Below are 15,441 nucleotides of genomic sequence, written 5' to 3'. Positions count from 1 at the left end.
ATCACTTCTTTTTGAATAAATAAGTTACCTGAAGTTTCTCAATAATTGCCCTTTTTTCTTCGTGCTCGATCAACGAGTTTAATACAGCAATACCAGTATCTTTTGTTATACGCTTTAATTGATTTTTTTCGATGCCATTAGTTTATTTTACTACCTTTGTATTGCTTTCTCATATATTTGCATGTATACATGCATTCATTCGAACACATGTTCATAACAGTGGCATTGAAATTGTTAAGAAGCTGGTGAGTGCTGCGAAATATGCAAACGGTTGATCCGTAAGCGCAGACGTAATTAAGTCAATGGGGAGAACGTAAATTTTGTGCAACTGCATACAATTTTTATTGTATTAAAAACCAGTATTCTAATATATCAATCTGTTGTTTGACTGTTTTATAATCCGCTGGTCCGTCTGTCAGTAAACAATTGCCCTTTGTAACGATTTTAGCGCACACCAACATGTCGAGCAACGCATTAATTTGGACAGACGGAGTACTTATTTTACCAATAATTATGCATATGATATTTCGCTTGTTCCGTTGTTGTTGTTTTTTTGCAGACGCAAAACGAAAAAAATGACTGCTTTCAACTCATTCGAAACAATAGTATGGTTAAAATATACTCAATGAGGAAAGAATATAAGACTAAGTGAGTACTAGTAGGCGGTGATTGAATGCACTGACAAATGAAAAAGACTTAAACGAATGTATTTGTTATATGATGTTTGTGTTAACTGAACATTCACACGTTGCAATAAATATTGAAACTGAAACTTATATTAAAAAAATGTCCTGTTCATTAAAACAGTGATCTATTCAAGTTTGTATTATATGCATCCGATTAAAACCATTTTCTTGCGTTGTAATTTATCTTTCGGTTAAATCGGAGAATCGGAAGTAAACGTCTGTCTCTTTTCCGGTGAATGGCCGACACCGATGGCCATTAAATCATAGTGGTGTAGAAATCGACTTCAATCGACACCGATAATCATCGCTTATTTAAAATGTCTACAGAACAGATGACACTGCGTGCGACCCTTCAGGGTCATGGTGGTTGGGTCACCCAAATTGCCACCACACCTCAATATCCAGACATGATTCTGTCTGCTTCAAGGGGTAATGAAAAAACGTCGTCTTCATGTACAGATTAATTGACTTCACTTTTCCTATATAATGATGTGTTAAATCGTTACACGGTTGTTTAATGAAACACATTGCCAATCCGATATTTCATATGTATGTCCTGTTGTTAAATCCATTATAATGTTGACAACTCTTAAGCATGACAATGACAGTTGGTTCGGATAAATTCCATGTAAGCCGTAAAGAAATAGCTTATAATATCCAAACCTATACATGTCAAAGCGTTGATATTTGTTCTTTATATAACACTCACGAATCTTCAAATATTTCTAATCGTATTGAAACTTCGTTTAATTAAAACTGTACACTGTTTACATTTTTGTTTTGATTTTAAACTGTGATATGGTGGAATTGATCACAATCTCTGTTCCTATTGCAGCCATGTCTCACTGTTTTCTCATCATTGAAACTATGTGTCGCTGTTCTCATAACATATCTTAGTTTTTGTCAATTTTTTTTTCAGAAGCTGTATTGCATCCCTGTCTCTATTGATAGTATTTTTACACTGTAACTCCATTATATCGCGATTTGCGGGGTCCAAAGATCATGATATATATGACGCGCGATATAACTTGTCAGGTCATTCATGCATGTATATGTATGGAATAGCATAGTTTGGCAATTTCAAAACACGCTTTTTACATACCTTATTCAGGGTTTGCCAAAACTTGAAAAATCTGTCAGTCATTTGGACTGACAGACTTGAAATTTTTGTCAGTCCGAATCAGTTTCTGTCAGTCCCACTGTCCGACTAAACTGTAACAGCAAAACACATCAAAAGAGAGTACCTTTTAGGTGTTAATTGGTTTTGATCAAATTAAAATACAATAAAAACATGTCCAAAGTCGATATAATGAAACAATTATTATATTAAAAATAAACCACATATAAACCAAAGGAATGTCAAACTGTTTTTAGCCTCCACAGCTCTACAAATCCGTGTTCTTGAAAAGTTAGGGTGACATCCAATCAAGTTTGACATAATTGCACACACCCATTCACACTACTTTGGATGACTTCAATTTCTGTTTATTAGCCAATTTCCCAAGTTCTAAAACAACACCTATTGTTAAAATATTTTCTCTTAGCTGAGGTGGTTGATTTCCAGGTTCAATTAAATTAATGTCTTTCACACCTATTACTTGATAGAAAGGCCCATGATAATTACCACCATCCATTCTTGTTGTCTGAAATAACACAAAACACAATGTTACAATCTATCAACAACAAATTAACATATGTCCGAATTTTAAATTATCCGAAATATAGTACATTGGGTGGAAAAACTTCCGTTTGATTTCAGAAATTGTTGGTATGTCAATTTAAATATATCCTTCCCAGAAAATATAATAATGAAACTATTTAACAGAAATGCCCACAAATGCCTGTTGAAACAAGTTTTTATTCGGTTTTTGTTGTGGAGAAATTAAATGGAACAAACAAAATGGCGGATGCACCCGGTTGCTTTTTAAACAAAGACCGTTAATTTTGAACTCGCAAGTGATAGTCAATTCTAATCCAACTTTAAACATCAAAACATCAAAATGAAGGTAACAATGACAGAAGTTGAACAAAACGCATTTACCTTCTATTAATCCAATAGCACATTCAGGCTTTTTCCGCTCCATTTTGGGAAAACGCCACACTGGAATTTTGGAAATTTTGCGTCGTGAAAACCCCCATTTTGGGAAAAAATTAATCGCAAAATTGGCTCAATTGGGAAAAATTATCGCATGTAAAAAGTGTTTCTTATATTTCAAAGAAGCTGTTAACTGGTAACCATTTTGATAACTTTTTATTTAAATTTAACAAAATATTATGAACATGTGTAATAAGTGCAGGTTTTTTAATCTGAATTTGGGGAAAAGGCTGGACCTTTTTTTAGGTGAAAAAAATTGCGCGAAGCGCCGGATTTTGAGGAAAATAAGGAAAGTCTTAAATAATCATTTACATATTTTACAGTTTTTAAAACAAATTCAATGCAACAAATAATTTAATTAAGCAATACATTCTATTTTCTACACCGGATCAGGTTAACTCATATATTTTAACCCTTTCCTTGACAGGTACGCGTTTCTACGACCCTATCGATTCCCTGTCAAATACGCTTATCTATGCCTGTATCGATTCCCTGTTATCTACGCATTTCTACTACCCTATCTATTACCTGATATATACGCGTCACGATTTAATTTGCTATTTAAATGCTTAAAATGACGTTTTAAGTGTAACAGAAATGCATCGTCAAGACGAGGGTTTACCATTTGACATGCGTAAATCACGTTCCGGGATGTGCGCGCTTCAGGCATTTCGTAATGTCCTAAAATAACTGCTATTCTCGAACCATATTTAATTTGGACATTTTCCGAAAACGTATTAATAACTCGTTAAAAATGTCGCAAAAATAAACACGTCCCATAAGGATATAATATCATTTGGGTGTAAATCGATTTCATTCTTATTGTTGTTTGATTCCATTATATCGTAAATGTTTGTTTCCGAGATCATATACGACTATTACATCGATATGTTAAATGGCATGTACACTAAAATGTTTTTACAAACGACACGTGCTTATCTAAAGTTTGTGTTTCGTAATACACAGGATATTGGATTATCGGTGCTTGATTAGGCAATAAAACAAAGACGCAGTCGGCGGTCTTCAATATGCCTTTGAACTGACCAATAATAATTAATAGCGCACATGCTAATCTAACATTTAGGGATAAGAAACACGGGTTCTAGACACTTTGAATAAACATGTTTACCGGACGCAGCAGTAGTCTTCAGATGACATTGGCGCGCTTGCCATGTTACCTCGGCGTTTTGTAATTTGGTACACAAATACACGGGTTTGTTGGCGACTTCTGGGTTATAAAGTTATATGTCGGCGATCAGATAAACTGGAGTATTTGATAATAAACTTGGAATTTTGCAAATAAATACACAAATTGAAGACGCCGACATTGCCGGATTTCAATCGGTAATAAAATGCAAAATGCAAATTAATTATATGAATATTCATGGCACATTATGCAACATCCAATTAAATTGTTACCGGTATCTATAAATGTTTATAAATCATTTCTATTAATCCAATAGCACATTCAGGCTTTTTCCGCTCCATTTTGGGAAAACGCCACACTGGAATTTTGGAAATTTTGCGTCGTGAAAACCCCCATTTTGGGAAAAAATTAATCGCAAAATTGGCTCAATTGGGAAAAATTATCGCATGTAAAAAGTGTTTCTTATATTTCAAAGAAGCTGTTAACTGGTAACTATTTTGATAACTTTTATTTAAATTTAACAAAATATTATGAACATGTGTAATAAGTGCAGGTTTTTTAATCTGAATTTGGGGAAAAGGCTGGACCTTTTTTTAGGTGAAAAAAATTGCGCGAAGCGCCGGATTTTGAGGAAAATAAGGAAAGTCTTAAATAATCATTTACATATTTTACAGTTTTTAAAACAAATTCAATGCAACAAATAATTTAATTATGCAATACATTCTATTTTCTACACCGGATCAGGTTAACTCATATATTTTAACCCTTTCCTTGACAGGTACGCGTTTCTACGACCCTATCGATTCCCTGTCAAATACGCTTATCTATGCCTGTATCGATTCCCTGTTATCTACGCATTTCTACTACCCTATCTATTACCTGATATATACGCGTTTTTACGCGTCACGATTTAATTTGCTATTTAAATGCTTAAAATGACGTTTTAAGTGTAACAGAAATGCATCGTCAAGACGAGGGTTTACCAATTGACATGCGTAAATCACGTTCCGGGATGTGCGCGCTTCAGGCATTTCGTAATGTCCTAAAATAACTGCTATTCTTGAACCATATTTAATTTGGACATTTTCCGAAAACGTATTAATAACTCGTTAAAAATGTCGCAAAAATAAACACGTCCCATAAGGATATAATATCATTTGGGTGTAAATCGATTTCATTCTTATTGTTGTTTGATTCCATTATATCGTAAATGTTTGTTTCCGAGATCATATACGACTATTACATCGATATGTTAAATGGCATGTACACTAAAATGTTTTTACAAACGACACGTGCTTATCTAAAGTTTGTGTTTCGTAATACACAGGATATTGGATTATCGGTGCTTGATTAGGCAATAAAACAAAGACGCAGTCGGCGGTCTTCAATATGCCTTTGAACTGACCAATAATAATTAATAGCGCACATGCTAATCTAACATTTAGGGATAAGAAACACGGGTTCTAGACACTTTGAATAAACATGTTTACCGGACGCAGCAGTAGTCTTCAGATGACATTGGCGCGCTTGCCATGTTACCTCGGCGTTTTGTAATTTGGTACACAAATACACGGGTTTGTTGGCGACTTCTGGGTTATAAAGTTATATGTCGGCGATCAGATAAACTGGAGTATTTGATAATAAACTTGGAATTTTGCAAATAAATACACAAATTGAAGACGCCGACATTGCCGGATTTCAATCGGTAATAAAATGCAAAATGCAAATTAATTATATGAATATTCATGGCACATTATGCAACATCCAATTAAATTGTTACCGGTATCTATAAATGTTTATAAATCATTAGGTGAATTAATGTAATAGAAATACCAAGTATCGTACGAATTTTATAAGAAATAATACAATTTATTTTGAAAATGCATGAAGTTGTTTGAGAAACTCTGTGTTTTTCTATAGTTATTTATAAGAATTTACATGAATTTTGAGGCTTGCAGAATGAATTTATAAAATAAAAAAATCTTCATGAAAGAAGAATTGTAGTGTGGAAAGTAAGAAAAAAAATTAATATTCCAAAATATAATTATTTGTATTTGATTCAACACACCAACTTCGCAAAGTTTCTATATGAGCTGGAAAGAGATTTGCATTTAAATGCAGTAAAACACACAACAGTCAACTTTGCATGACTATAACTGACCAATAAATTAAGGTATAAACATACAGTTTACACCACAGGAAAGGAAATTTTATTAGCTTAAACTTTCATATTGTGTATTTTTCAATAATATTTCAATTTTTATGAGAATATCACGTTTAAAAGCAATGAGGGTCATAAAACAGCGTTTTTCCAATAATGCCTGTAAAGATGGGGTACTGATATTGATAAGATGGCTATCAGCCACTGGTCAGCAGGCAGCTAGGTCTTGTGGTAACTGGAGAGGCTTATATTGGCTAAATGGCTGTCAAGGAAAGGGTTAAGGTTAAAAAAAAAAAAAAAAATTTTTTGGAATTGGGAATTTTTTTTCAATTTGGAAAAAAACCAGATTTGCATTGGGAATGGGGCCAAATTTCGGACCCGTGGCATAGGGCGGAATAAGCCTGACATTATACACTTTGAGTGATCTTTTTGAAACCATTTTTCATCTGATTGTGTCGGTCAGTCAGACCGATTATCTTAAATCACTTGTCGGTCCTGAGAAAAATTTACCCGTCAGGACCGGCGGTTTTGGCGTACCCTGCCTTATTGCATTATTTGTAACTGTTAAATCCATGTGTTATACATATGCATAGACGTATCTATTGGGGGGAGGGCGGACGCCCTAAAATCACCAAAGCACCTTTTTAAAAGTCCTCTTCTTTTTTGTATACAACATTTACCACTATATAATTCACAGACAATCGCTATATGTTTTAATTTTAGACTCTTTGTTTCCCAGTTTTTCAAGTTGAACTTTGTGTAATTGAGTAATAAATCTATAATTAACAAATCAGTTAATTAAAATCTCGTCTTCATCTTGGTCATTATCTTGCTGTAGGTACAAACGTTGTTTTCATGCTTTCCCCTGCTGTATTCGCCACTAGCCTGATAACCGTCTGTGCAAAATTACCATTGCTGTGTAGCAAGTTGGGTTTTATGTTTGTCGCAGTACACAAGCGTGAATGTAATGCACAAAGAAGGCAGACAATCTAAACCACACTGGATTATGAATGTTGGATTACACAGAAAATTAATGCGGGTGCAAAAAATGGCGTCCACACAGGGCCCTCAATCTATCAAATCTGCCGCCGAATTGCGACAGTCCGCCACCTGAAAAGTATAATTTTTTTCCCCAAAAAAACTGATTTTTTCCCCCTCAGAAAAATCCAAAAAAAATTCCCTGATTTATAGTTGAAAATTGACTGCAATATATCAAACTAGTGTTTTACCCTTTTTTCACCCACTTTAGTTTTGTGTTTAATCCGACATTCATGATCCAGTTTTGACCAGATTGTCTGCTTTCATTGTACATCACTTTAACACCTGTGTACTGCGATAAACAATAACACCATTTGCCAAACATCACAGGTCATTTCGGGTGTTACCATTCTCTCTTGAATTTGCTTTGAACTGCCGAAACACACCAGTGCACACATGAAGGTGTATACAATTATAACTGTAAATGTCACAAGTCAATACTGACCTATCTCAACAATCTTTGCGCGTAAGATACAGTGTAAACTACTTGCTTTTTATTTAGAGGTACTATTAAAGCCCATGCTTTCCATGAGAATGAATGACTTCATTTTGTACATGGGTCTAATTTGTGCATTCTTTTTTTAACAATAAAACTTGACAATTGTTTTTGGATCACAAATTTAATTAAACGCATTTGAAAATACTTGCATGGAATAATGTTTTGTTTTATACCAATGAATAACATATGGATATAACACATACTTCAATAAGGAAGGTAAATAGCGTGTTTTAAGATTGCCAAACTAAGCTAATGCATACATAAACATGCATGAATAACCTGACAATTTATATCACACGCTGGATATATCATGGTCGTGATCTTTGGTTTAAGACAGACTTTGCATGCAAATGGAAACAGCACTAGATTGTTTTAGGAACAAAAAGGACATAATGGTGGACTTTTAAATAAGATTACTGTTATATAGATTGAGTAAAAGTCCACCTTTCTGTCCTATAGAGACAGTCGCATAGATATAAATATATGTTTATAACAGTTAAACATAGTTTGTTTTTTTTGTTATAAAAATTCCCCATTTCCAAAAAAATCCCCCTCCTTAGGGCTGCGGACCCCTTCCCTCAAAGTAGTGTGAGGGCGCTGCCACAGCTGATTCGCGATATATTAGACATAGCGTTATACCGTGTTAACTTGGTCAGTTTTCATGTAGTTGCTGTATGAATGTGTTGATGTGATAATTTATTTTAATACCGATCTATGGTTTTAGATAAAACACTGATTCAGTGGAGATTGACAAGGGACGAAACCAACTTTGGTGTTCCACATAAGATGTTGAAAGGGCACAGTCATATTGTGTCTGATGTTGTCATGTCTTCTGATGGACAATTTGCCTTGTCTGGATCATGGGACAAGACACTAAGGCTCTGGGATCTTAGCGCGTAAGAATTTTATAATTAATTAGTTCCTTGAATCTCTTTTGACTTCATTTATTTACCATGGTGTAAACAATTGATTATAATTTATGTTAGGTTAAACCTATTGGTGAAAGTTCAATTGTATAGAAAGCCTCAACTGTTATATATTCAGCAATGATTTTCTTTCTACTACGTTTGCGTTACCGATCGCCAAAATCGCCATTGGCGATTGCAATTCCTGGCTGGCGATTAAATATAAGATTTTCAGGAAATTGGTGGTTGAAAAAATAGACCCTTTTCTTTTCAAATGCACGGTCTAAATGCCTGTTTCAGGCCGTATTAGTCGCCAGAAACATTGATTAGATTACACAGATAACACCATTACGGTACCGGAAAGGCCATACGGGATAATGACGACCGCCGAGTTCGATAATCCACAAGGCTTATGTCATAATTTGTCACGCTTTACACTGCGACAAGACTTTTTCCAACATTGGGTTACTCAGCGATTTACGTGATTACTGAATCACTGAAGCGTGCCATGTTATGACCTATAGATGTTACGATTCAACGTTATCGAATCGACCAGAAGCATGAGTAGGGAATTGTCATTTAATAAGATGGGCGGAGTTATGACATTATTGACATAGCCACTATAAACTAATTTACTAAGAAACGCGATTTTGATTGGCTAAAAAAAGTACATAAGAGTAACTTCCCTTTACGGTCGCTATGCGACTTGAAACTGAAAGACCGATTTAGAAATTGAGTTGCAGATTCCGTGAAAAATGAATGCTTCGAACGAAAAAGGAAAGTCTAAGCAACAGATGCTAACACAATTCTTTAGAAATGAAAGCGGACAGAATAATGTAAGCTCAGGAAATGACCAAATGTAAGGTTCGCAATCGGAGGATGTCTCAAATAGTGCAGACGCGAATGTAGCAGTGACGGTCTCACGCTGACTTGGTAATTTGTCACGCATTTCTTCAAAAACAAAAAATCTATAAAAAAAAGTAACTTGGATTTCATAAAATGTCATATAATTACTACCGAGACGGTCGGGCTGTTTAAGTGGTTTCTAACCTAAATACCACATGTACCGAAAACTGTTTAACGGTCTTAATGTATCATTTTCACTACGGCATCGGTGTCTATGTAAACAAAAAAAATCGGCTGCAAAATGTCAGTACCGGTAAGTGGGTCACCAGCAAAGAACAAAGCTTCAAGCAAAACCGGGCTAATTTCAGACAAAAAAGTCTAAATTTTGATCAGGAAATAGCCCCAAAACGCACCACAGACGATCTAGGATCCAAAAAAATTTACCGGAACCCCCCTAGATTTGGCTACTAAGTTTTTTTCCTTAGCGCCAACCTAGTTTCTATGTTAAGTATGCGTAAAAGGCATGGTCCCAATTAAAGAAAAATTTCAAAATTCCCAATTGCTGTCAATAATTCCTCAAAAGGTAGAAAGTTGCATCAAATTTGTTACAAAAGCGCATGATCTGCAAGTTAAAGATAAAATGAGCACAGAACCTGAACATTGCAGCAAAAAGATGTGTAACAGATCATATCGCCCCTTTGGTGCAAAAAGGTACCATGTGACATTGAAATTAGAAGGTACATGGTACCTTCTTGCACCAATGGGCTGATAAAGCAATTAAGTACCCAGTAATTAAAAAGACACTTAATTCCTGATAATTTCATGACACACATTTTCTCAAATTTAGTTCGTTTTTAATATTTCCCAATTTCTGTGGACCTGGTAGTGGTACTTTTCCCTATTGGGCAAAAAAGCAAATAAAGTATTAGCTATTGTTGCTGCTGTGGGTGTATATCCAAGTCAGACTCCAAGTGAAGCCTGATGTTCCCAAACAGATTGGGGAAGGGTCCATAGTTAAGTAACATTTGCTCTTAGTATTATTGAAATAATGTTTATCGGTCTTCATATTTCTTGTTTGCAGCTCCAAGACCACCCGCATGTTCAGCGGACACACAAAAGATGTTCTGAGTGTGGCCTTCTCTGCTGACAACAGGCAGATTGTGTCTGGATCCAGAGACAAGACTATAAAGCTGTGGAATACCCTGGGAGTTTGCAAGTACACCATCCAGGTAGAATTGACAGGTTACCATTTTAGACCAATATTTATTGAGTTTCAAGCTTGCTTATTTAATGTGTTGATTAGATATACAGTCGAAACTGACCTTACGGCCACCTGAATTTACCGGTCACCTGCAGACAATGGTCAGTCTGGAATCCCCCCGACGAAAAACACTATATTACACTTGAATTTAACGGCCACCTGACCATAACGGCCAACGGCCACTATATTCCACTCCGAAATTCATGTTTGACCTGAAATCAACGGTCACGCGTCAGTCGTCTCGAGTCGCGAAAATTAAAAACACAGCACATTATTTGTCCGTCTATTTTGCGTTTAAAGCGTCTGAAAGCGGTATCTGTCTATGATATTATAAAAGCGGCCCGCTGCGAGTAAACAAATTATAAGGTGTTGAGAAGGTTTCTTTTCCGGGGATAATTGTGGGGGTATCGTCAAAAGAAAATAAATCAGAGTTTATGACTTGTTGAAAGTAATTATCGCTAAATTAAATGACCGCTATTTCCTTGATTTAGAACGGTACAATAACACCGTACTATCGGTTTATGACACCGAATCCGCTTTTTAGACTTTTACGGACGTGACGTCAGCGGAACGTGACAAGCTTTATTTACTGAATGAATGAGATGCATGAGTAAACAATTATACCAGCGTTGATAAAGTCATTGTTTAATTTAACAATATGAAATTAAATCAATCTAAAAGATATTATTCTCTATTATTCAATGTACACGCGTAAGTTAATGCTGTTATTATGCTTTGATAATGCAATGATCATTTGTTTTACACTGTATGCAAACGACTCGGTGGGGTAACGACGTAGTAATACTACCAACTGACCAACCTTCTTAAAATTGTGATCCGAATTCAACGGTCACCTGTGGACAACGGTCACTTTGATCATTTCCCTTGACTGACCACTGAATTCAGGTTTGACTATTGGTCCATAGAGGCGCTTAATAAATGTTGGAACATCTGTGAATTATTTAATGTGGTCATCATTCCCATTCATGTAGTTCATTGCCATACTAAATTTTGACTTCTTTGTATAAAAATAAGGCATAACTTTTGTCAAACAATATTTTCATATGCGTGTAAAGAAAACTGGCTCATCCACAAGTTTTTCCATCTTTAAAGTACTGGGAAAATGCAGTTTGAAGTGTCAAGAAAAATGTCCAATATCACACTGCCGTCTGTTTTATTGGAATGTGACACAAAAAATGATTTGTTGCATGTTACCACAAGCACCTTTTCTTGATTAGATCCGGTGTTTATTTTTAAAACTGCATGCTCGATCCAACGACCATTTACCAATCAGGGGTTGAAGAATTTTTCCAGAGCCACTCGCCCTGCAAGGCGAGTAGGCCTGACAATCCACTCGCCCTTCACTTTAATCTACTCGCCCTGCATTAAAAAAATACGTATCTATAATTGTAGTTATGATCAACCAGAACCTTCTAAACCTACTTAACATAGTGACACTAAACTGCAAACAAATTATCTACATTATCTGATGGATTATATTTGCTTTCCTTACGTTTTCTGCTCCTCTTTCCTTTTCTCTATTCGTTCCGCTTCTCGTTTTGGCGACCTTTCTTATTCTTTCTGTTCCCTGTCGCCACCACCTTGAAGATATTTTAAAATAAAACCCTTTTCCATTTTAATATTTCAGACGAACTTTTACTGAAAGACACGCTTGATTGACATACGGTTACAATATTGTAAATTTTGCCTAAGGCTTCTGATCACGAAATTCAGAATTATTCTGTTTATTAATAATTATTATTTCTGTTTATTTTTAATTAAATATAAGAAGTATTATAATTAACCAGTGATGTATTATTGTTTTATTGATATTTACATTAAATTTCACGGAATGACCAATATATTTAACAGTTTTATTCACTTTTAATTGATTAGCTAAGAGCACTGACAACGACGAAAAGAGCGCAGCCGATTTAGAGAAATATTTTTACTGTGCCTGTGACGTCAGTTTTCAATGTCAAAACGAAAGTGCAGTTTCTTTGTGTACTTAACGATTTTTTTGTTCGTTCGAAAAATTGTTCGCAATTTGTACTGATGTGGAAGGAGTTCTGGAACTGAATTTATATTTCTCAACTTGAAAAAGAGCATTCGCCTGGTCGGTCGAGTATTTAACAAATTTTACTCACCCGACCGTCAACTTCACTCGCATATGAGAGCGGTCAAGTGGATTCCCCTGCCAATCTACCAATTAAAACTTTTGCTCAAAGGTGTTAGAATAGGATGTAAAGAATAAATGGCGATGGGAGTGGTTGGCTGAAATAGATGAAAGTGGAATAAAATTTGGTGAATCGCTCAAAAACGAAGACTCTGTTGTGTGTTTTTGTGTTAAAAAAACATACTAGGTTATTAATCGTCCAGAAAAAAGGCAGTTAAAGCAAAGGAATTTCAACTTGTGAAGAAAATAAATTTGGTATCGTAAGATTGTCTTTTGAAGTAGCATGTGAATGACTGTTACCATACTTAAAATGATTTCTAATTGGCTAAATATATGAAGGGCCCCTCCCCTCTCCCCCACAAAGGGCTTCTCAGGGCCCCCTGGACCCAAAGCAAAAAATTTAGGTTTTCAGAAATTTTTAACTTTCAACCACGCATTTAAATTGGTTTGTGCAATTAAGTACTAAACTTAAATAAAAAAATCCCGAATTGACTTGTTAAGTACTTTTTCCAATCGTTGCTTGTACTAATTTGCAATTGCATCTCTAGGAGGAAGGTCATTCCGACTGGGTCTCCTGTGTGAGGTTCTCCCCAAACACCGCCAACCCAATCATTGTCTCCAGCAGCTGGGACAAGAAAGTCAAGGTAAATTGCAGTCTTAGATAAAAAGAACAGCTTCGGTAGTTATTAACAGTTGATATAGGAATGTGATAAACATTTGATTTGAGAATATTGAACAATACAATTTTTGTCTTAGGGTGCTTAGTGTTAGCACCCTTTTTGTGTGTGAATTTGAATTAAATTAGTTTAACTCACATGGTAAAGCAATAGAGTTTATAGGCTTAATCATTCAACAAATGCTTATGTTAAGATCTATATTGGCAGCACAAAATATTTCGAGTGTCACATGATGTATGAACGCCTACTTTTAGGTGTGGAATCTTACCAACTGCAAGCTGAAGACCAACCACCACGGTCATTCAGGCTACCTGAACTGTGTCACTGTTTCCCCTGATGGGTCTCTGTGTGCATCTGGTGGCAAGGTAAAGCTTCATTCTTTGGGTACTTTGAATAAGATTGTTACTTGCGCCCTGTAACCATTGTCTTGGGAAGATATCTTCAGACTTTATTGAAAGTAAGATGTTAAAAATGGCACACAGGGGGTTTGTATAAAATTATGAGGGATGAGCATATTTTCCAATGGTTGCTATTTTTGAATTTTGTTGTGTGACTCATAAAGCTGAAATCACTAATCATAAAATTATTGACACCATTTAAATGGTAAGAGAATTTGTCATTTTCAACTCGGATTGAAATCACTAGAATCGTGTATGCACTATCAAAGCAGTTAGAAATAAAGAAACAGTTTCCTTTGTCATTTGATATTAGCAAAGCATTTTTACATCTTTTTGATGCATGGATGTTTTATTTGCCTAGTGAAGTACTCTTGTTACAAGTAGGTTTCTATCTAGACCATTGAGTCCTGCTAAGGTAGTCAAATATCTGTGCTACGTCTGTGCTTGTAGTAGTATCTACATTACAACAATTATTAAACCACCCCATCTCCACCAATCTAATAGATGAACCCAACCCACTGGAATGTGTGTAGGTTGTACTTCACACTGAGGTTGTGAATGGCATTCTGAGTACTTAGACACTATGCTCTTGTTGTTGTGTTAAGTCATCTAAAAATGTTTTTCCAGGATGGCAATGCCATGCTGTGGGATCTTAACGAAGGCAAGCACTTGTACACTCTGGATGGTGGTGGCATCATCAACTCCCTCTGCTTCTCCCCCAACAGATACTGGCTGTGTGCTGCCACTGGACCCAGCATCAAGATCTGGGTATGCTTAAAGAAGTGACTGGTGAATTATCTTTGCAGTATGCTCATGAATCATCATTTGTAATATTGTTCTTTCTCAATGTAGGGTTAGTATTGGATTGAAGAAGTTGCATTTCTTGACAGTTCTCATTATTTATGTTATTTATTGATTGAGTCATGTTTCTTGTTTGCATTTGTTCACCTATGTAAATCAGTAGTTTTCATGTCAAAAAATAAGATTGCCCTTGTCTTACTGTATTTCTGAATCTGGTTGTCTACCATTTCTGACTAATCTTTCTACGTGTATTTCTGCATTTTCTTTGCCAGTTTTTTCGTATCTCAAAGTGCAAAGGTTTGATTAGCCTAAGTTTAAACTCAACAGATGGAATTTTTTACTAGCCTAACAGTTAAGAGGGCAAGTAATGATATGGCCATATTTCTGATAGTATAACCATGTTTCATGATCTGTTTGTATGAAAATATTGCAGGACTTGGAGGGCAAGGTGGTGGTGGATGAGTTGAGACAGGAAGTGATTGGCACTGGAAGCAAGGCTGAGCCTCCCCAGTGCATCTCCCTTGCCTGGTCCGCAGACGGACAGACCCTGTTTGCAGGATACACAGACAACCTGATCCGTGTCTGGCAGGTTTCCATGGCAGCAAGCCGATAAGTCTCACTGGACAGTATTTATATGAAGCCATCTGAGGAGAACATGTGCTTGTTTTACATTGCTGGATTACCATCTGTTTGACATTTAGCTCTGTCAGCTTAGCGATGTTACAGTGAAAAAAATAAAGCTAAGAAATAA

The 15,441-nt window shown here is 35.7% G+C and overlaps 1 protein-coding gene across 1 annotated transcript; it reads left to right on the top strand.

Annotated features, from left to right (window-relative positions):
- Positions 1 to 902: 902 nt before the first annotated feature.
- LOC127866272 (receptor of activated protein C kinase 1) lies at positions 903 to 15,441 on the top strand. Its single transcript, XM_052406712.1, has 7 exons — positions 903 to 1,115; positions 8,351 to 8,522; positions 10,459 to 10,606; positions 13,363 to 13,458; positions 13,746 to 13,856; positions 14,517 to 14,657; positions 15,124 to 15,441. Exons 1-7 carry the CDS (start codon positions 1,004 to 1,006, stop codon positions 15,301 to 15,303), a joined length of 960 nt encoding a protein of 319 aa, XP_052262672.1. The 5' UTR covers positions 903 to 1,003; the 3' UTR covers positions 15,304 to 15,441.

Source organism: Dreissena polymorpha, chromosome 2 (genome assembly GCF_020536995.1).
Source record: "Dreissena polymorpha isolate Duluth1 chromosome 2, UMN_Dpol_1.0, whole genome shotgun sequence".
Lineage (NCBI taxonomy): Eukaryota > Metazoa > Mollusca > Bivalvia > Myida > Dreissenidae > Dreissena > Dreissena polymorpha.
This window is presented reverse-complemented; position numbering and strand designations above follow the sequence as displayed.

What these genes read in the sequence shown, in the direction of transcription:
- LOC127866272 (XM_052406712.1), top strand. Translation starts at nt 1,004, where the DNA reads ATGTCTACAGAACAGATGACACTGCGTGCGACCCTTCAGGGTCATGGT. An exon ending in AGGCTCTGGGATCTTAGCGC is followed by an intron (nt 8,523 to 10,458) that starts GTAAGAATTTTA and finishes TCTTGTTTGCAG; the next exon opens with CTCCAAGACCACCCGCATGT. An exon ending in GACCCAGCATCAAGATCTGG is followed by an intron (nt 14,658 to 15,123) that starts GTATGCTTAAAG and finishes AAAATATTGCAG; the next exon opens with GACTTGGAGGGCAAGGTGGT.